This window comes from Nothobranchius furzeri, chromosome 6 (assembly GCF_043380555.1).
Source record: "Nothobranchius furzeri strain GRZ-AD chromosome 6, NfurGRZ-RIMD1, whole genome shotgun sequence".
NCBI lineage: Eukaryota > Metazoa > Chordata > Actinopteri > Cyprinodontiformes > Nothobranchiidae > Nothobranchius > Nothobranchius furzeri.
The window spans coordinates 49,916,530-49,939,920 of NC_091746.1; the positions used below are offsets into that span (position 1 = coordinate 49,916,530).

At 42.4% G+C, this 23,391-nt stretch overlaps 1 protein-coding gene across 5 annotated transcripts in view; it reads right to left on the bottom strand.

Moving 5' to 3' along the window:
- The window catches only part of LOC107372496 (rab GTPase-activating protein 1), a 120,721-nt gene that overhangs the window by 47,916 nt on the left and 49,414 nt on the right, over positions 1–23,391 (bottom strand). For all 5 annotated transcript variants that reach the window (XM_054744895.2, XM_054744894.2, XM_054744891.2 and 2 more), the window contains 8 exons: positions 13,268–13,428; positions 11,936–12,046; positions 10,678–10,744; positions 10,477–10,579; positions 10,062–10,231; positions 9,553–9,715; positions 7,485–7,578; positions 5,476–5,626 (listed from right to left, as the gene is read on the bottom strand). In XM_054744895.2, the coding sequence (XP_054600870.2) occupies positions 5,476–5,626; positions 7,485–7,578; positions 9,553–9,715; positions 10,062–10,231; positions 10,477–10,579; positions 10,678–10,744; positions 11,936–12,046; positions 13,268–13,428 (1,020 nt within the window). The remainder of the gene's footprint in view (positions 1–5,475; positions 5,627–7,484; positions 7,579–9,552; positions 9,716–10,061; positions 10,232–10,476; positions 10,580–10,677; positions 10,745–11,935; positions 12,047–13,267; positions 13,429–23,391) is intronic.

Sequence of the window (23,391 nt, forward strand, 5' to 3'; positions counted from 1 at the left end):
AACACCACCAGCGCGTCTGAACCACTTCAGGGCAGTGCCACGAATCCCAAAACATTGCTCCAAGCGTGACATTAAAATATTATGGTCCACTGTGTCGAAAGCAGCAGTCAAGTCTAAGAGAACTAAAATCACAGAATCTCCCGAATCTGTGGCAAGGAGGACGCCGTTAAAATCTCTCAACAGAGCGGATTCCGTGCTGTGAAGAGAATTAAAACCTGACTGAAAAATCTCCAAAACATTGTTATCATCTAAAAAAGATTTTACTTGGCTGTTAATAACTTTCACAAGGATTTAGATAAAAATGGAAGCTTGGAAATGGGCCTAAAATTTGAGAGCACAGTGGGATCCAAACCAGGCCTTTTGATCGGGGCTGCACTATTGCATGTTTAAGAGTTCTAGGAACCACACCTGAAGTCGAGCCGGGGACACAACGGCCGCCGAAGCGCCGCGAAACGGGGACCACCTTCATTCGGCGCCCTTGTTATCCTATTCTATAGGCCACATGGGCAGCCCGCGTAGTGCAGCAATCGTTTCGGCGAACCGCGTCAATTCTGGCAGGAAGTCAAACCTAGACATAAGAGTCAGGCTGGTAAATTTAACAAAATAAAGCATTTCAAAATACAATTCCGCAATAGTCAAATATGTTCATAAACAGACAAACACACACACACACAGCGAACTTGTGTGTGTGTGTGGTTTTGGGTGTCTTTCAACCGGAGCAAACAGGCCAGAGAAGCAGAAAGTCGTAGGCCCGCTATTAACAACTGGTTCACACAATAGGTTCGCACACACACGGACAAACACACACAAACAGCAAGGGGGAGGGGGGTGTAGAGGAAAAGAGCAGAGAAAAGGCAAGAGAGGAAATGGAGGACACCAAGTGGTAAAAAGAAAAACTAAAGCTGAGCTGAGGTGCGCCTCGACCGGAGCGGAGAGACAAGCGTCTGGTCTGAACTGAGGCGCAGCGAGCAGCAGCCAAATTCCGTGAGCGCTTCGCCTCCCGGTGCTTTGCAGAGCTTCGGCAGCCGGTGTGTCCCCGGCGTGAGGCTGAAGGATCAACAGCAGGAGGTGATACGAGTGCCCTGATATTATTCACTTTATCCACAAAGAAATTTAAACATTTTCCACAAGCTTCTGAAGAAGGTTCTAAACCATCACTCTGTGCAGCAGTCAGCATGGTCTCAACAGTGTGGAATAAAACATGAGGCTTGTGACGATTGGACAGAATTATATAGGAAAATAATTTCCTTTTGGCATTTTTAACTGCTGCCTGATAGCGAAACCAGCAGTCCTTTAACATCTGAAATTAGACCTGCAGCTTGTCCGATTTCTATCTGCGTTCAGCTTTTCTGCACTCCCGCCTGACAGCTCCAGTAGTATCATTTAACCAGGGTTCAGTTTTTGTTTTCTCCTGTCTGGTTTTCAAAGGAGCCACAATATCCAGCACAGACTGACAGGTGGAATGGAACCAGGAACTGACTTCTTCTGTGCCGGATAAGAGGTCAGGAGAGAAGGTGGTTTGTGTAAAATGAGCTAAAAATACGTGCAGCAGTGGAAGGGTTAATAATACAGCACCGCCGCGCAGGAGCACAGGGTTTTGGGATGCTTCAGGGCAGAGCGATGTCAAACAACACAGGTTTGTGGTCTGAAAACACAGCATCACCAGTCATCATGTTGGAAACAGACAAACCAAGAGATAAAACCAGGTCTAAAGTGTGTCCACATACTTGAGTAGGTTCAGACACCCACTGTGTAAAGTTAAAAGAGTCAATTATGTTTAAAAAATCCTTAACCATTGGGTTGTCAGGACAGCATACGTGCACATTAAAATCCCCAACAATCAGGACTCTGTCATATTTGGGAATGATTTCAGCCAGAAATTCAGAAAAGTCATTTAAAAAATCATTATATTTAGGTGGCCGATAAATTAGTTCACACAACACTGGGTGAGAGCAGCCCAGTTCAAACATGCTCCGCTCAAAGCGAAGAGGAGACTTGGTTACAGTTGGATGTTGTTTGGAAAATTGTAGCCATTCCTCCTCCTCGACCTGATGTCCGCAGAGAATTAAAATATCCACAACCAAGCGGTGAGTTCAGAAAAGACGCCGACGTCGTCACTTTTCACCCAGGACTCTGTGATGCAGAGGAGGCCAAGTCCGTTGGAACTGAAGAAATCCCTCAGAATAAAACTTTTGTTCGCAAGTGACCTTGCATTCACCAGGCCAATCCTGACAGGACACAGGGGACTGGGGTGTCAGACATTCTGGGATGACGGGAGAGAGGCCGTAGATTGTCCAGGTTCACCCCACAGCTGAGGAGGAAGGGAGCGTTGACAGCGGGGGTGTGGCAGCTGGGACAGCGTCTCCGTGCCAGTGACAGGTGTCAGCCAGGTATAAACGGGAATGAAGCACCGCCTCCGAGAAAAAAAAATATGGTGTGTTCCTCCATGTAGACACCGAGATGTCCCAGCAGACAGTGCCATGCAGGCCTTTAGCTTTACCAGCCTACTGCTGCGTTTACCACGGCGGCTATAACGTTTCTTTTTCCCCGGAGGCGCAACGGGACCTCAATGCAGGACCTCAAGAATCTCCAGCAGTGGTGGAGGTAAGGTTTTACGGTCTTCATGACCGAGAAAAATCCCAACAGTAAAACTGAATCGAAGCTCCAATAAAGTTTGCCGATCATACACCAGCTGCACATTCACATTCTGATTGATAAGGACAAGAAAGGTCACAGAAACACAAAAGGCAGTCAGCATCAGACGAGCAGCCTTACACAGCGACACCATCTTCAGAGATCTGCAGCAGCAGATGTTCTCCATATTTGACTTTGTGAGCTTGTTGACTGATGTACAAATATGGAATGCTTCTATGCTTCTGCAATAACTTCCTGTCCAAATTTCTCTAACAGCTTTGCAATTCAGTTATTTTTGTCGGAGGAAAAGCTGAGATTCTGTTCATTCTATTCATGCCAACAGAAAAAAGTAAGTGCCGTATTTTCCGGAGTATAAGTTGCACCAGCCATAAAATGTATAATGAAGAAGAAAAAAACATATATAAGTCGCACTGGACTATAAGTCGCATTTTGGGGGGAAATTTTATTATTTTTCTTACAAAATCTGAGACCAAGCATTTGACATTGCAAGACAAGTACCGGTAACAATAACAGAATAAACAATTAGGATGCAGCAGCGCGCCATGGTCTCCAGCAGAGGATGGCGGTGTTTCAAACCCTTCCAGCGGGTGGGGAGAGTGCCCACAGCACCCCACCACAGGCTGCAGCAGGTGACGGCGGGGCAGGGGAGCTCATTTCTGGGCCGGAGCCAGCCCGCAGCAGCGCAGTATACATAATTTGGTACATAAGTCACTTTGGTATATAATTCGCAGGACCAGCCAGACTATGAAAAAAAGTGTCACTTATAGTCCGGAAAATATGGTAGACTTTTTGTGATTTTTAATGTAAAACCTCACTTTTGATCGGTTCTGAGCAGGGAGTTACTGTAAAGGTGAGAATGTACAACAGTGATAGAGATAGACCAAGAGAGAAATATGGGAAGTAAAAATGTGTCAAAAAAGAAAGATTTAAGGTGAAAACTAAAAAGCCGACATCTTTTCACCACCTGGGACTGGGCTTGCTGCTGGTAGCCTTTAGATACAAAAAAAACAGAAAGAGATGTGGCCAAAAAACTAAAACTGAGAGCTTATCCACCAGGATTTGAGTAAATTTTCTGACTGAAATGGCACAGCAACATGTCATTTCTAAATCCTGTTCCTTTTCTGATAGTTACAGCAAACTCACACAGTTAACCTCGTAAATTAAAGTTTCCCTTTTTTACAAGATTAATGGTAGTCAGAGCTGAACACAATTTAGTTACAAAAACAAAAGTGAAATAGGAACTGTTACAGGAGTCAAAAAGTAGTGTTTTTGTTGTTGTTGTTGTTGTTGTTTGTTCTTCAGGAAAAAGAAACCCAAAAAAGATGAATCAGCAGGTTTAATCTGCAGGGCAGCAGTGGTGACCGTCACAAGTTCAAAGCACATGTAAAACATCTCCACTGGTGGCCCCTGAGCTAAACATCTAAAAAAAGTCTAACAAAATTCCAGAAAACCAGTGACAGTACCACCCTCACACGTACAAACACGTTAAAAATAAATGAATCACTTTCAGTTAGAAGAAAAAATAATAAATTCTCAGTAACTGGTTAAAGCTAAAAGCAGGAGTTTTCCCCTTTTCGGGAATTATTTATGATTCTGTTGAAATCTTGGTGTCATAATTGCTTCAGACCTGAGCTTCACTGGTCACATTAAGGCTATAACTAGATCAGCGCTTTATCATCTTCATCAAATAGCATGACTCAGGGGTCTCATTTCCAGACAACACCTAGAGAAACTCACTCATGCATTCATCTACAACAGGCTGGATTTTTGCAATGGTCTTTTGTCTGGTCTTCCCAAAAATGCAGTAAAACAACTGCAGCTAATTCAGAATGCTGCTGCTAGAGTCTTAACAAGAACCAAGAGAACCGAACACATCACTCCTGTTCTTAAATCTCTACACTGATTACCAGTAAACTACAGAATCAATTTCAAAGTACTTCTACTAGTTTATAAATCACTCAATGACATGAGGCCAGAATACATGTTGAATCTCCTTCAGTTATGTTAAATGATCAATGACCCGCACTTGTATAGCGCCTCTCAGAGTAAGGATTCCACAGCGCTTTGCACTACAGTGTATCATTAATCCATTCACACACTGATGGTGATGAGCTACGATGTAGCCACAGCTGTCCTGGGGCGCACTGACAGAGGCGATGCTGCCGAGCACAGGCGTCCCTCCGACCACTACCAGGTGGGTTAAGTGTCTTGCCCAAGAAAACAACAGCAGAATTCTCTGTCCAGAGCCAGGATCGAACCTGCAACCTTCCGATTACTGGACAACCCGCTCAACCTGTTGAGCTACTGCTCAATGAGTAAGGCTGCATGCTGGTGACCATTTCTTACCAGAAAAAAGTATGCAAAAAGTTGCTAATATTAGATTTTAACGGAGTAAAATTCTGTCGATGTTTATGTTAAATTCCAAACTTCATTCAAAAACCACGAGTCTCCGCAAAACATCTGTACAGCCTGAAAAGAGGTAAATCTGCAGAAAATGGTGTTACTTAGTGGTGATATTGTTTGATTTGACAAACTTTAAGCTCAAAACCGCAGCAAGATGATGAAGCAGCAGTGAACTAAGATAGTTTGTGAACAAGATAAGTACCAATCCATTCTCTGACTGATTCTCATAGGGAGTAACAAAAACCAGACAGAAGATGCCATATTTGGATTCAAACACAGCGATTTTTGCCAAAGTGCGACAAGTTTCATGTTCATGTGTAGGCATCTAAAAGACAAATGTCCACAGTGTTTTGTCCACAGTAACACAACCATGTTAGAGCTAAACTAATTACTGTGGATGTTTCCGTGTGGTCTTACCTTGGTGATCAGTGTTCGGTATTCTTCCACCTGGTGGTCATTGTTGTGGCAGCCTGCCAGGAGCTGCCACACCTCTCCACGGAGAGCCTCAGGGATGCCACTGCGCACCAACGCCGGCAGCTGCTTCGGACGCACCGACAGATTCATGTGCCTGAAAAAGACAAATGAAACCACCAAATCCTGGTTAAGTACGTATACTCACTTTGACCCATTAGAGCAGCATAATGGGGTCAGTGTCCTTCTTTATGAACAGTTTGATAAATGCAGGTTTCTGTCTTATTTCATGATCTCAGTCTGACTAAACACCATTGTGATCAAAAGCCATACTGATGGTTTGATGAAGTAGGGAGTATTTTTATGAAATGCCATAAAACATCTGATCTGACCCTGACAATGGTGGTTTATGAGCATCATGAGATGATCAGGACTTATGCAACCTAAAAAACTAATTTATTGACTAAATGATAAGATCTTCCACGTTTTCCCTCAAGGAAATCCAGTCAAGAAATGAAACGTTGGTTTTCAGAATGTAAAATACTTCCTATTGTGTTGATGTAGATCATGACAAGTCACTTTAGCCGTGCTTTTGTTTACAGCCATCTTTGATTTATCGTGTTGGCATAAATATACCAAAGCTTATAAATAGAAAACCTGTAAGAAAAGTCATTAAAAAATTGATGTTTTCCATTCTTAATTCCTTGATCTATAGATGAAATCTTATTCCTACATGCTAGAAGCAGCAGCCTTGTGGTTTGACAGCACAGTAAAAGTTTCAAATACCGGTACTACATTTTTCTTACGTCCTCTTGCCTGACTGAAACCTCCGGGTAATTCCCAAATCCTCAAAGGTTTTCTACATTTTATCCCCCATTCTTAATTTACCCATCTCAATTTAATGGATTTGTTTCATTTCCAGTGTCATGTTATGCAATTTGTGAAGTTTTTTTTATTTATTTTAAAAGTGCGTTTGTGTTTGCATGTGATGCAATTAGAACCAGGCTTAGTCCTCAGGGCATAACACTCTGAAGGTCTTTCTGTGATTTGAATCTCTGAGGTCCCACAATGCCACAACACACACTCCCATTCAAATTCAAAAAAATATCACCAATCTAACACAGAGGCCTATTGTTTTAATGGCTTAGTCTTATGATTTCCTTTTTATTTAGGCAATATTTCTTTCAGGGAAGAGATGAACACCAACCAAACAGTATCATCTACAGTCCACCAGCCTGCCAAATAATCAGGAAAAAGAATTATTCTAATAGATTTTGATACTGTTTTTGAAATAAATCAATCATTTGTTTATTCCTGCTTCTAAAAATATGCAAAATATGAAAAGATCCAACGGCTAATTACAGCTGGGGCTTTTTATTTAGTTGATCACAAGCTTTGGATTAAAACCAAAGTAACTAGAAGAAGAAGAAGAAGAAGAAAAGATCATTTCCATAGCGCCTCTCAAGATAAAAATCATGAGGCACTTCACAACAACAAAAAATGTAAAAATATAAAAAAGAATTTAAAAAATCATTAAAAAGATGATTTTTAAAATGAGCAGAAAATAGACAATTGTGATTAAAAAATGTAAAGAAAGAGAGCGAGTGAATAGGAAAGAGGGAAATCAGTGGATCCTGAGGAAGGTGGAATAGGTGGGGAGAGCAGAACAAGGAGAGGGTGATGAAGGTCACACCTAAAACCAGCCTGAACAAGAGAGTTTTCAGCTGCTTTTTAAAGGAGTCCACTGATCTCAGGCTCAGGGAGAGAGAGTTCCATTGTCTGAGGGCCACAGCAGCAAATGATCTGTCACCTTTGGTCTTTAGCCTGGTGCGCTGCACAACCAGTAGGCTTTGATCACATCAACTAGAGAAAGAATCTATCTTAACAAGACGTAATAAGTCAGCTATGGCTGTTTGCAAGCTGCTCTTTTCCACCCAGGCTGAATCAGGTCTGTGTGCATTCACCAGAACAACAAAAAGAGCGAACACAAAGCTAACGAGAGAGCAAATCCATACCACTTGGACAATAAGTCGCCCCAGGTTTCCAGGATCTTCTCTGCACACTCCTTTGAAACGTCCCCTGACCCACTGAGTAAGGGCTCGTCATTATCTGAGCACAAAGCAATGGAGACAGTTATTTTTTTTTTCTTAAAAACACCAACATTTATACATATTAGCTTTACAGAGTTGATAAATATGTCTAAGTATTCCCAACAGCTATCATGAAGCCATTATTGGACACCAAATCCAAAATAAATGATGCTCCCTATGCTCTTTGTCACCTCTAAACACACCAATAATGGTTATGCACCTTAGGACGATATGGTACAAGCAGTTCTGTAACAGGCTGATCTTTTGCATTTCAGCTGCAGTAGACCCAATGTCTAAATGTGGTGCTGCTCCACAGGACAGGATTAGCTTTTATAAATCAGACAGAGGGAATATCTGCATGCAGCACAGCAGGGATTGGGCTGTCTGACGATAAAACTTTTGTCATTTCAGTCTGCTCAGGAGCACCACTTTCATTTATGTGTGCTGGATAGTGTCCAACTTTAAATGGCAAAAGGTATTCCATAACTTGTAATGTCCTGCCAGGCCCAAAACGTTTTTTTTCCCCCCAGAGGTTATTTATAAAAGTGACAGGATGACAATGAACTCTTAATGAGGTCGGGCTAGATTATCGGCAGCAGACGGGATATATTTCCTAGTGGTGATGGGAGAAAAAGATAAAGCTGTTGAACCAAGAACACCACAGCTTTTGCTCTTTGCAGCAAAAATCCATCCCCTTAAAGTGGCAGTGTGTAGTTTCCCGGTACTAGGGTGCAGTACATACATTTCAGGGTAGTTTTACACTATATCGTTGTGACCTTCTCTAGTTTAAACATTACGGTAAAAGTTGTTACCTGTGGAACAGAAAGCATGCGACCTCAGCATGCCTCCTCAGAGTCTGATGGTCCTTCATTTAAATCCATCGAGAAAATGCAATGCTGATGCTAGTTTTCTGGTGCTGTAGGTTGTGGATCTGCTCGGGGTCCTGCTCCTGCCAATGACGTCATCATACTACGGCAATACCGCTCGGCCAAAACACATTGCAACTGTTTTTCAATACTGTTCTCCACATCGGTTTTGGAAAGCGTTTTAGTTTTGTTATTAAATTCATGCTTCTTATTGCCTAAATGTTTTGTTATTTGTTAATAAAACATCTTCGCTTTTGAAGAATGTGAAACTACATAAAACCAACATCAGACTGTGCCAGAAAGCACAACAGTTTTTATTTGTGAAGTTTTTACATAATTAGCAGCACTGTTCGTTTATATAAATGTGAAATTCTGTATATTTTGTTCTTTGTTGTTATTATGTAAATAAATATATTAATTCATTCAAAATGTTGTATACTTGTTATTTGTTCAATAAAGTTATTTTAAATGTTGCCCCATTTCATCAAAATCAGAGCTGCTTCGGGTTTCACATTTCCTTTGGCAATTTTTTTTTGTTTAATTTTTTTACTACAGGACTACAAACACTGTTGCAAATTCGTCCGGACCAATCAAAATTTTAAGTGTCAACCTAACTTTTATGAACGTAACTTCCATAAGTCGTACGTCCCGCCATTCATCTAGTGTGACGTTATCGGCAGGCGCAGGACCCTGAGTCGGCTCATGTAGAAGGAAGCATGGAGTCTAATAGGGCGTCCTCCAAATATGTTACAAAGCTGCCAATATTTTTCTAAAATTGGACATCACCTTACACATTTTCAACAACATTTCAATGGATATTTCCAGAGATTAATGGTAAAACTACACATTGTCACTTTAATACAAATAATTACTGCCTCAACATATTCAAACATGTTCTGTTCAAGTAAAAAAAAATGCTTCCTTTATATCTGTTGCTTCTCTGTCTGATTGCTATAGCAAAGATATTCCTGATCTATTTTCACACCAAAAAAAAAATTTCTTCAGCCTCTTTTGCTTCCATTCATAAATTCCCACATAAAACCTTTTCTTCAATAAGATCACAATTTTAATTTACAGTTTTTGTTCTATTCTCCTGATGTTTGTAGTAGAAAGCATTGTCCAATCACCTTCCTCTTCGTCGTCCTCAGGAGGTGAAGGAGCCATGGTACCAGTGGTGATGATGTGTGGACTCGCTGTGGTTTTTCGTTTTTCTCTCTCTGACTCACTTTCCAAACTCACGACCTCGTATAGAGTGTCAGAAGCAGGACTCTTTCTTTCTTTTCGCTCCATCTGAGAAGAAATTATGCCTGAAAAGCTACTGAGGAAGTGAAGTGACAAAGATAATATTGCATTTTTCTGCATTACGCCTTCAGGATGTGACATGGAGCGGGTTTTTACCATTATAGAAAGGCGTGATTTACATAAGAGTCAGCTCAGATGTAAATACTTTAATATCCTATAATAATCTATTCAGCATGAACAGATTTAACTCTGTTCTGAAATGATATTTGGCCCAAAATTATGTTTTTAAGATTTGACTTTACAACTATTACTATTGCAGACTATTACTATTCAGTGAAAACATTTGTAGGAGAAAAAAATCCAAATCTCCCTTTTGCAGGAAGGAGCTACAAACCTGTCGCAGTTTAAGGTAGAAGGTCTCAGTGTAGCTACGCTTGCTGAAGGGCCAGAACAGTCTGTCGTTGGGAGAACAGACTCTGACCCTCGTGTCCAGCAGGAAACGGACCGGTTCCTCCACCTCTGTGATTACCAGATCCACCGCCGTCGTCATGTACATGAACTTATCTGAAATGCCAGAAAACAGATCAAATATCAGCCCCAGTAACCCATAAACACCATCCTTTACTCATTGTGGCCATAATTTAACAATGTGGCTTTTTGTTTACATATCAACCTACATACTGCAGACTAAAACATTTATGAGGAATACTGGTGTGAATATATGACTCAGCAACCAAGCAGCCAGTAAACATAAACCACAGAGAACAATTCTGCCTTATCTAAAGCTTGGACGCATTTCTGGCTCTTACCTTTGGGCGTTTCCTCGTTCACAGCCTGGAACTGAGGCGTGTTGGGGTTCCAACTTCCTGTGATGATGTAAGACTTCCCATCTGAGCTCTTTCCCATTGACTCCTGAAAGGGCATAAGGAGAAAGTTGGCAAATACACCAAAATACAAGATTTTTTACACACACACACACACACACACAGTATATATAACAATCCCCCTACCAGGTCCAGCAGGTGCATGTCGCTGTTCTTCACATTTCTTCCCGGGCTAAGCAGGAGTCCAAAACACCTGGAGAAGATAAACGGCACGTGTGGATGCGAGCGAGGAAGAAATGTGACATGATTGAGATTACATAAGGGGAGGGAGAAGAAGGGAAAAACTGAGCAGGAGGAAAAACCAGAAAGTGAACAATAACTCTTTCTCTATAAAGGACAAGGTTTGAAACCTCACATAAATTACAGGAAATGCTTCCCTGAACTGACGGTCTAACACAGTCCAGAGCATGCAGAATACTAAACACATTTTTTCACTCCTCACCTTTTCTGTGATCACGGAAAAATAACAACCCAAGGAGAAGGTGGAAGTGTGCTGAGAACAGAGACCTTCTGAGACAGAATCACCTTAATCACAGCCATAAAACTGTCCCAGAACCCTTAGAGGCCAAACCACGGACGTAAAGATGTTCAGCTGTGTTTGAATCCATTTACAACGAGGGACTCATCTCTGAACAATATCTGCTCAAGAGTTAAAGTGATAAAGTGCAACAACTGCGGCAAATATAGAAATATCCTTCAATCTGACAGATGAGAAAAGCCTCTTCAGGTCGTTTCCACAGGCTTCTATGGTGTTCAGAGATGCTTTTCTTGTATGAATAGTTGAAGAACAATACATTTTCTTATAAGTTGGCCATATTTTCTGGACTATAAGTCGCACTTTTTTCATAGTCTGGCTGGTCCTGCGACTTATATACCAAATTATGTATACCATGCTGTTACCAGCCGACTCTGGCCCAGGAATGAGCTCCCCTGCCCCACCATCACCTGCTGGAGACTGCTGCGCTCTGCTGCGAGCCGGCTTCGGTCCAGGAATGAGCTCCCCTGTCCCGCTGGGATGGTTTTAAACACGCCATCATCTGCTGCAGCCTGCGCCGTGCTGCTGCGTATTCCGCTGATGCAACAGCTCCATCCAAGCATAAAGTTTGTTCTGTTATTGTTACCGGTACTTGTCTTGCAAAGTGAAATGCTTGGTCTCAGATTTTGTAAGAAAAATAATAAAATTTCCCCCCAAAATGCGACTCATAGTCCAGTGCAACTTATATATGTTTTTTTTTCTTCTTCATTATACATTTTATGGCTGGTGCGACTTATACTCCGGAAAATACGGTACATTAAATAAAAGGGCTTTTTTATCCCTTCAAAAGTGATTATTACATATACTGAATATATATAATATTTGCATGGATCTTGGTGTGTTTTTTACCTCTCGATCGCCAGTTCCTTATTGGATGTCTGCTGAACGTAAATGACGATTTTCTTATCCAGTCCTGCACGAAGCTTGAAGCTCTGTTTGTCCTTGTCTTTTGCTACAGCACTGAATATGAAAAACAAAATTAAATGTGAATTAAATGAACTGTTTAGCAGACTCTCAAAGCAGAGTCACTGACACCTGAAACAACACATTTTAAACTCCACAATGACAAACAGCAGACAACAGAAAGAGGGTATTGATTCAACTTTAACACCTTTTCTGTGAAATGTTTAACTTATTTAATAAGGAGCTGGTCTAACTGTAATAAAAATAATTATTAGAACAGTTTAAGTTTAGTATAGAGTCATTTATTAAAATTATTGTCCTCCTCTGGAGCTTTTCCTGTTCAGTTTTAAGACCAGGACCGGGTTTTCGACAGAAACTGTAATCGACGCTCTCCAAGCTCCCACCTACAAACATCTCTGAGGAAACACCCCCCACCACCCTCCCCAAAAAGAATCATAAGCCAAGTAGGATCTGGTAAAGGAACATTAGTCACCTGGAAATCTAAGGCAAATATGTGATACTTCAGGGAATTTCCTTATACCTCCTTTATTAAACAGAGGCTTATATACCACATGGACTCAAACTGGGTCACCGTTTTGTTTCAGAAATATGTCCTGTGATAGATTTATTGGTGTTTTATTCTTTTTAACGAATAATTTCATGGTATTTCTCCACATAGCTTCAACTTTCTGCATCGCGTCAACCAGGAAGTGCTAATAATACACAAAATGTGGTGATGTGCACGTGGAATCTTTCTGTTTAGAACACTAAAAATAATCCATGCAGAAGCTAATGAGGAGGATACGTGAGTGAGCTAAAAATAATTAGGCCTATTTGTGTTTGTTTTGTTTCGGTGAACACATGGAAGTGACTCAGTTTTATGGGAAAACAAAGTCGAAAAGAAAAGTTCAAGAAAGATGTGTTGAAGGAAGCAAACTCAGGAAGCTGCTGTTGTTCTTCCTTATCTGCAACACTAATAAATGCGGGAATCTGAGTGTGTTTCTCATTTCTCTCAACGACTATTCAATTTACTTCCCAAGCTCTGTGGGTTAGGGGGAGCAAGGAGATTTTCATGTTTGTGCGTTTATTTTTAAGTGTTTCAGAATTACTTCTTTAAAAATGACAGCTGCCGAAGCCACCGGAGTCTCCTGACACCGTGTCTTTTAAAACCCAAGTAAAAAAGCTTCTTTTAAGATGTAAGACAGGATGCAGGATTTCCTCCGCGCAGGTGATCATTGTGCTTACAAATACAAAACATATGTTTGATGGTTAATTTACCTGAAAGTACCCTTGCCGTCATCCTCCCTGATCTCCAGGCTGACGGTGAAGGTAAACAAGTCGCTGTCAGGGGTCAGCGGAGCATTCTGCTGAGACGACAGAAGCGCCTTCTTAGCTGACCGCCGGAACGCGGTAGCAAAGCTGTACAGTATCCTACTCACCTGGAGGGACAGGAGGACAGATGCACAATTAACTTCACACAATTTCAATAGAACAGAAATCCAGATTAAACCTGGGTCCACACAAAATGCATGAACTAGTAAAACTGTGTTGATTAGCTAAACTAATAAACTTAATAGGAACAGGACAGATCCTTTAGCTGCTATGAGCCATGCTTCTTAATGGCTTTAGCAGTGTTTTATTATTACAGAAGGTTTCTGAAATGAGATTATTTAAAAATAAATAACTCAAGCCATTTTATCCTAGTGTTCCCATAAACATCAAATATTTTGAGAGAACGAAACATGTTCTCATTTAATCCCAAAGTAAATTAAATTTTGAGTTAGCAGTGGTAAAAATCTATTTTCTTGTTTAAAGGCAACCCTTTTTTCATTTGTATTGTTAAAAACAAATACAGGAACTATTTAAAGGGTTATTTTGGTCCCTTTGAAGTGTTTTTTCTGTGGAATTTCATTTTTATAAGGCCAGTTGTAGGTAGCTCCCTGAACAGCCTCAGTTAACTTAAAGGTGTAGTTCACTCATTTATTCAATACAGTTTCAGTGATCTCTAGTAGGAATGAGTTTCCTGTAAGTCTTACTCTTGTGCACCATTTTCATGAACTAGAAGTGAGCCACATTACAGCTGTGCTTCAGTTAAATTAAAGTTTAAGATAAAGTTCCATTAGTCGTCATCACACACAGGTGAACTTCATCCCCGCACTTGACCCATCCCCATGGGGAGCAGTGAGCAGCAGCTGTGGCCGGGCTCGGGAACAATTTGGTGGTTTAACCCCTAATCCAACTCCTTAAAGCTGAATGTCAAGCAGGGAGGCATTGGATTCCATTTTTAAAGTCTTTGGTATGACCCAAACTATCGGCAATTCCCTAATATAATAACCCCTTTTGTAGTTCTCCTCCTTGAACCGTCACCTTATCGTGGTGGAGGAGTTTGAGTGCCCTAATGATCCTAGGAGCTATGTTGTCTGGGGCACTTAGTGCCCCTGGTAGGGTCTCCCATGACAAATTGGTCTTAGGTGAAGGGTGAGACAAAGAACGGTTCGAAGGATCTTTCATGGCGGTGAAAACGAAGAGTCGGAGTACCCGGCCCGGAGGGTTACCGGGGTCCCACCCTGGAGCCAGGCCTGGGGTTGGGGCCCGTGAGCGAGCGCCTGGTGGCCGGGCTTTCGCCCATGGGGCCCGGCCGGGCCCAGCCCGAACCGGATACATGGGCTCGTCCAACTGTGGACCCACCACCCGCAGGAGGAACATGAAGGGTCCGGTGCAATGTGAATCGGGTGGCAGACCAAGGCGGGAGCCTTGGCGGTCCAATCCCCGGACAAGGAAACTAGTTTTTGGGACATGGAACGTCACCTCGCTGGCGGGGAAGGAGCCGGAGCTTGTGGCAGAGGTTGAGCGGTACCGGCTAGATATAGTCGGACTCACCTCGACACATTGCATTGGCTCTGGAACCCGAGACCTGGAGAGGGGTTGGACACTCTACTTTGCTGGAGTTGCTCCGGGTGAGAGGCGGAGGGCTGGGGTTGGCTTTTTGTTAGCCCCGAGACTCTCTGCCTGTGTGTTGGGGTTTACCCCGGGGGACAAGAGGGTAGCTTCCTTGCGCCTTCGGGTCGGGGAACGGGTCCTGACTGTTGTTTGTGCGTATGGGCCAAATATCAGTTCAGAGTACCCACCCTTTTTGGAGTCCCTGGGACGAGTGCTAGATAGTGCTCCATCAGGGGACTCCATTGTCCTGCTGGGGGACTTCAATGCTCACGTGGGCAATGACAGCTTGACCTGGAGGGGTGTGATTGGGAGGAACGGCCCACCTGATCAGAACTCGAGCGGTGTTTTGTTATTGGACTTCTGTGCAAGCCGCAGTTTGGCCATAACGAACACCATGTTCGAACATAAGGATGCCCACCGGTACACTTGGTACCAGGGCAGCCTAGGTCACAGGTCGATGATAGATTTTGTAGTCGTATCATCTGACCTGCGACGGTATGTTTTGGACACCCGAGTGAAGAGAGGGGCGGAGCTGTCAACTGATCACCACCTGGTGGTGAGTTGGATCAGATGGCAAGGGAACATGCCGCGTAGACCTGGCAGACCCAAACGCATAGTGAGGGTCTGCTGGGAACGCCTGGCAGAAGAACCTGTCAAGACGGTCTTCAACTCCCACCTCCGGCAGAGCTTTGACCACGTCCCGAGAGCAGTGGGGGACATTGAGTCCGAGTGGGCCTTGTTCCACTCTGCGATTGTCGAGGCGGCTGTTGCTAGCTGTGGTCGTAAGGTGGCCGGTGCCAGTCGTGGTGGCAACCCCCGTACCCGCTGGTGGACACCAGAGGTTCGGGGAGCCGTCAGGCTGAAGAAGGAGGCCTACAGGGCGTGGCTGGTCTGTGGGTCTCCGGAGGCAGCAGACAGGTACCGGATAGCCAAGCGGGGTGCAGCAGTGGCAGTTGCCGAGGCAAAATCTCGGGCGTGGGAGGAGTTTGGTGAGGCCATGGAGAAAGACTATCGATCGGCTCCAAAGAGGTTCTGGCAAACTGTCTGGCGCCTCAGGAGAGGAAGGCAGCAACTCGCTCACACTGTTTACAGTGGGGATGGGGAGCTGCTGACGTCAACTGAGGCTATAGTCGGACGGTGGAAGGAATACTTTGAGGAGCTCCTCAATCCCACCAATGCGCATTCCGAGGAGGAACCAGAGCTGGGAGGCCTGGGGATGGACTGTCCGATCTCGAGGGCAGAAGTTGCTGAGGTAGTCAAACAACTACACAGCGGCGGAGCCCCGGGGGCGGATGAGGTTCGTCCTGGGTATCTCAAGGCTATGGATGTTGTAGGGCTGTTGTGGTTGACACGTCTCTACAACATTGCGTGGTCATCGGGGGCAGTTCCTAGGGAGTGGCAGACAGGGGTGGTGGTCCCCATCTTTAAGAAGGGTGACCTGAGGGTGTGTTCCAACTATAGGGGGATCACACTCCTCAGCCTCCCTGGAAAGGTCTACTCCAAGGTACTGGAGAGGAGGGTCCGATCGATAGTTGAATCTCAGATAGAGGAGGAGCAATGTGGTTTTCGTCCTGGCCGTGGAACTGTGGACCAGCTCTATACCCTTGCAAGGGTGATGGAGGGGGCATGGGAGTTTGCCCAACCAATCCACATGTGCTTTGTGGATTTGGAGAAGGCTTATGACCGTGTCCCCAGGGGCACCCTGTGGGGGACGCTCCAGGAGTATGGGGTGGGTGGCTTTCTGTTAAGGGCCATTCAGTCCCTTTACCAGAGGAGCGTGAGTTTGGTCCGCATAGCCGGTAGTAAGTCGGACCTGTTCCCAGTGAGGGTTGGACTCCGCCAGGGCTGCCCTTTGTCACCGGTTCTGTTCATCACATTTATGGACAGAATTTCTAGACGCAGCCGTGGTGTGGAGTGTGTCGAGTTTGGTGGCAGGAGAATCTCGTCTCTGCTTTTTGCGGATGATGTGGTCCTCCTAGCTTCATCCAGCTCTGACCTTCAGCTCTTGCTGGGTAGGTTCGCGGCCGAATGTGAAGCAGCTGGGATGAGGATCAGCACCTCCAAATCTGAGACCATGGTTCTCGACCGGAAAAGGGTGGCTTGCCACCTCCGGGTCGGGGGAGAGGTCCTACCTCAAGTGGAGGAGTTTAAGTATCTCGGGGTCTTGTTCACGAGTGAGGGTAGGAGGGATCGGGAGATCGACAGGCGGATTGGTTCGGCGTCTGCAGTGATGCGGACGCTGAGCCGATCTGTCGTGGGGAAGAGGGAGCTGAGCCAGAAAGCCAGGCTCTCGATTTACCGGTCGATCTACGTCCCAATCCTCACCTATGGTCATGAGCTTTGGGTAATGACCGAAAGAACGAGATCGCGGATACAAGCGGCCGAAATGAGTTTCCTCCGTAGGGTGGCCGGGCTCAGCCTTAGAGATAGGGTGAGGAGCTCGGACATTCGGGAAGGACTCGGAGTAGAACCGCTGCTCCTCCGGATCGAAAGGAGCCAGTTGAGGTGGTTTGGGCATCTGGTCAGGATGCCTCCTGGACGCCTCCCTGGGGAGGTGTTTCGGGCATGTCCTGCCGGCAGAAGGCCCCCGGGTCGACCCAGGACACGTTGGAGAAGTTACATCTCCAATCTGGTCCGGGAACGCCTTGGGGTCCTGCCGGAGGAGCTGGTGGGCAAGGCCGGGGAGAGGACGGCCTGGAGCTCCCTAGTTGGGATGCTGCCCCCGCGACCCGGACCCGGCTAAGCGGAGGAAGACGAGACGAGAGAATAACCCCTTTTGATTCAGTTTTGAAAAGGTGTTATTCTTTGGTATAGGTTGTGTTCAGACTAGCAGATAGCTCATCAGTCCTGATGGATGTAAGTGCTACTTCTACAAACTGAGGCTTTATAAGAAGAAACCTGTGAAAATAGTCTAAATGGCTTTTGAATTTCTAAACAGTTTTTGAGATTTAGAACAGAAAACCTCTTCAGCATAAGGTTTAGCGTTAGTGCTCATTTGGCTCATTTAGCTCGGTTCCACAAACAAAGCAAACAAATCGTTAACATTGGTTGAAAACACCATTACAGCAGATCTCAGTGCATCTGCCGCAGAAACAGAGACAGAAGGCAACAATAAAGCTGTTTTTATAAGTTTTTATTCTCCAACCAAAACACTGATTCATTCTTCCTCGCCTGGAGATTTGAATCATTCGCATACTGTAAAACAAAGAAGACTTAAAAGACACACGCAACAGAGAGTTTTCTGCTAAATCTCTAAGACCCACACAGGATTGGGAGTGTAGAAGTGTTAGTGATAATCAGAAAGTTCTCCCTAACCACAGGGGTCACTTCACAGCAGATTTGGATCCGTTCTGAATAGCAAACAGCAGAGCTTTAGGGGAAAATATGTTGTGAAGAAAACCTTTTTTTTTCACAGTTGAAAATAAAGCAGTGTTCGTTATTATCCTGGCATAGGAGTGTGTGTGTGTGTGTGTGTGTGTGTGTGTGTGTGTGTGTGTGTGTGTGTGTGTGTGTGTGTGTGTGTGTGTGTGTGTGTGTGTGTGTGTGTGTGTGTGTGTGTGTGTGTATTGTGTGGCTGCAATGTATTGAGCAATCACAAGACAATGGAATCAAATTGGAATAAAGTTAGAGGAGGAGCTCACCCTCTCTTGATAAAAGAACTTTTAACACAGTAGGGAGCCTAAGACTCCTCCCTTTCCAGTTGGCTCATGGGTCCCCGGAAGAACGAAAAAATGAATGCAACTGAACGGGGCTAAAAACGCTATTTTCGAACCCACTTCGCCTTAGACTCTGGGTCGCACATTTGTTGTACTGCAATTTAAATGAAAAGTACCGGTAAAGATGGGTGTTTCGACCACGCTACTCATGTACTTTGAAATTTATCAGCTTGTAAAAGATCGTAATTAGCTTGACTACACACCAGAAACCGACAAGTCGCAAATGTGACATCACCACATAATCTCCTCTCCCCAAAGTAGCTGCTACTTATCAAATGGCGAGATTTATGGTGGTTCTTTCCTCCTGTGGGAAGTTTGCTGAACTTACAGCCCTTTTCTCTCAGTTTCCTTCGTGCCTGGTTCAATTACGTCACTTTCGTGACGCGCATTTGTAGTTCTGGATTTATTTTCACACAAAACCTAAAATAACGTTTCCCCCTGTTAGAAAATAAGCGCGTTCTTGGTATCAAAATGTGTCTTTAAAATTCACGGACATCATACGTGAAATCCACAGCACAAAACAAGCGGAATTAGAAAATTGCATTTTTAGCCCTATTGACTTGCATTCATTTTTTTGTTCTTCCGGGAACTCATGGTCCCGCAGTAGATGGGCGTGACTTAGGCTCCCTATAGAAATGTTGTTCTGTGTTCAAACTAACACCAAAATTTTCCAATTGAATTTCTTTCTGTGGAATATAAACCTAGAATACTTACTTCAGTGCTTAGTATCAAGATCAGCAGAAAAGTACTTTAGTATTACAGCACGTAACTTTAGTATTGTAACATGTAACTTTTGTATTGCAGCATGTAATTTTTGTATTGTAGCATGTAATTTTTGTATTGTAGCATGTTATTTTTGTATTGTAACATATACCTTTAGTATTGCAACATGTACAGTAACTTTATTATTGTAACATGTTAATTTAGTTTTGCAGCACATAGCTTTAGTATTGTAGCATGTAACTTTAGTATTGTAGCATGTAATTTTTGCATTGTGGCTATTATTTTTGTATTGCAGCATTTACCTTTAGTATTACAACATGTAACTATAGTATTGTAACATGTAACTGAAGTATCTGTAGTATTGTAGCATGTAACTTTATTGTTGTATTATGTCACTTTAGCATTGTAGCATGTACTTTTTGTATTTGTATTGGCTACAGGTGCTGTTTTTTGGATTTAACTAAAGCATTTGATTTGGTTGATCATTATTTGCTTCTTGATTAACTTTATCCTTTTGGCTTTTCTAGGAACTCTTTACTCTGGTTTAATTATTTTTTTCATAACCGTTCTCAAACTACGGTTTTTAACGAATGCCAGTCGAGACGACGAGGAGTTACGAGAGGTGTTCCACAAGGTTCTTCCTTGGGACCTCTCTTATTTTCAACTTTTTATTAATATATGCCTCAGTGCTGCTCCTCGAAATATCTTCATTCATACGCTGATGACACTGTCTTATATTGCACAAAACCCAGCATATCTGAAATTCAGAAGTGTCTTCAGCTCAACTTTAATAGTGTTCAATACTGGCTAGCTTCCAATAAGCTGCTTTTAAAGTCACCCCCAAATCAACCTTTTTTTTCTGATAAACCTATATAAATGCGTGTCTAATAGTGCTGCAGACACATGTAGTGAATAGTTTTGCATTTTAGTGCATTTTAGCTCTAATTAAAATTTTCTGCCTAAAACTGTCAGTGTTGTGCCGTTGTCAGGTAAAAACTCTACACTGCAGTTGAATTTAAATCTGCCATCGCTACTGGCTAAGAGGTACCCTAGAATGTTAGCTAGTACCAAATGATGTCACAATGTCATTGTGTGTGTGTGTATTTCTTAGCGGCTCCGCCCTCTTGGTCTGCTAGGCAACAGCATTTGTTGCATTTTTCAAAAATGACATGAGAGCGGAGTACGATTCTGGTAGGGGGTGACTTGCTCTTTCAACTCGTCTGGTAATAACAAGATTCAAGAATCTGAAATACAGAACAAAAAGATAATAGATTTTTATTTAAATATGTATTTTTTAAAACATCATGCTATGTTAGGTTTCAAACACTCAGATTTAAAGAGCAAGTCACTCCAAATCAACATTTTTTTTTCCTGGTAAACTATAAAAATGAGTGTCTGTTCGTGCTGCAGACACGTGTAGTCAATAATTCAGTACTTTAGTGCATCTTAGTTAAAATTTAAATAGTCTGCCTAAAACTGTCAGTGTTGCACCGTCGTCAGGTAAAATCTCTGCACTGCATCTGAATTTAAATCTGCAGTCGCTATTGGCTAAGAGGTACACTATGATGTTAGATGGTACATTATGATGTCACAATGTCGTGAGCGTGTGTATTTGTTAGCGGCTCTGCCCTCTTGGTCTACTAGGCAACAACATTTGTTGCATTTTTCAAACAGGAAGTGGGAGTTGAGTAAGAATCTGGTAGGGGGTGACCTGCTCTTTGAATAAATCAAAATCCTATTCAATGTTGTTTAAGAGACATACCTCCTATATGCTTCTACTGGTAATTTAAATCTTCATTTTCTAGATCTGTCTCCTTGTAACATGTAACTTTAGTATTACAGCACATAGCATGTAATTTTTGTATTGTGGCATATACCTTTAGTATTATAACATGCAATTATAGTATTGTAACATGTAATTTCAGTAGTGTAACATGTAACTGTAGTAGTGTAACCCCAAAATTCCACTACCTCCGCTCCGCTCCGGCACGAACTCCGCAGCAAAAACGGTCCCATTGTAGTCAATCAGAGCTGTTCCACAACTGTGGCCGTGCGGCGCAGTGCGCCGCCCGCCGTTCCGCCATCCGGCACAAATAGGATCGATTCTATTTTTGCCGGACGCCGGAGCACCTCCGCAGTCAATGGACAGAAATCACAACCGCCCAACAGGAAAGGGAGCAAACACAGCTTCCGTAATTTCACAATAAATCGATAACAAAAAGCGTTTTTTTGTTTTATCTGCACAGGTTTAACAACTTTTAACAACTATCAATGGCGGTTGAACTTTAAATGCACAAAAATAAGCCATAAATACAGTTTCTACTATCAAAACAGTCACCCTTTGTTGATCCAAACACTGCTGATCTCTCAACACAAATGATGGGCAGATTAAACAGTTCATTTCGATGCTTCTCCCACACAACGGGTGTTTGGATCTAACTTCCGCATTTATTGCTCGGACTGTATCACAAGGTCTTGAAAATCCCGCGCATGCCTGTTTGCGCATATCAGGTCTCCGTACCGGAGCGGAGCCGTTGTAGAGCGGGTACCAGTAAAAACTGAGTTCAGAAGCGAGCGGCAGCGAAAAGCGGGGGCGGAGCGGAGATAGTGGAATTTTGGGGTAACATGTAACTTTGATGATGTAACATGTACGTTTAGTGCTGTAACATGTAACTTTAGCATAGCAGCATATAACTTTTGTATTGTAGCATGTAATTTCTGTATTGTAACATGTAACTTTAGTATTGTAGCATGTAACTTTAGTATTGTAGCATATAATTTTTGTATTGTAGCATATACCTTTAGTATTATAACATGTAACTTTAGTATTATAACATGTAACTTTAGTATTGTAGCATGTAACTTTTGTATTGTAACATATACCTTTAGTATTGTAACATGTACAGTAACTATTATTGTAACATGTAACTTAAGTATTGCAGCACATAACTTTAGTATTGTAGCACATAACTTTAGTATTGTAGCATGTAATTTTTGTATTGTAGCATGTAATTTTTGTATTGTGGCACATACCTTTAGTATTATAACATGTAACTTTAGTATTATAACATGTAACTTTAGTAATATAACATGTAACCTTAGTTGAATTTGTTGTGAGAAGCAAAAGCATAAAGTTGCAAGCAATAATAATCTAAATGAAGCATTTAAAATTCAAACAAAGGAGGAAATCTGGTTAAGACATCAGAAGCCTTTTATCTGTGTGATATAACCAGCACCAAACCCTACCCTGAAGGAAACAACGTGTGGAAGTTACAGATCATTTTTATGTGTGACACAGCTCCAAAAGTATTTATTTTACAGGCTTCAATGTAGACATCAAACACTTCTATATGATGTGTTTGCAAAAAAAACAAAAAACAAATGGTTTAGCCTCCTTTGGTGATCTCATTCAAAAGGGAAAAAAAGCAATAATCAGAAGTATTTTTATCTTCACATAAGAAGAATTTTAAATTGCGTTTAGTTCATATATATATACTCTGCAGCTTTTAATTTGAAACATCAATATTCTTTTCTCCAAATAACAAATACAAATTTTTTTTAAATGTAAAAAAATAATGAAAATAACACTAGTCTGCATTTGACTAATTGTGATTCATTTTAAGAGTCCTGACCATTTACATAAAACAAATCTACTGAGAATAAATTAATAAATGTTCTATAACAACATAAATAAATCTTTGAACACAAGCAGTAAGTTTATAGTCCTAAAAAAGTGAGTGAGTAAACAAAAAGTCGCAATGACTAGGAGGTAGGGCTGGGTGATATGGTCTAAAATCAATATCACTATATATTGAGGATTTCACCTCAATACAGACAAATGGATGATAACTACAGGTATGCGCAGAAACAAAAGTTGTCCACTAGATGGGGCAGTAATGTGTATCACGTTGAGTCACATATGTGACTCAAGGTGGTACCATTGACATATAAATATGTGGTACAGCTTCTTAAAGGGACATGAACGTTAAACACCTTTGCATTTTTTTATTATCAAATTTAAGG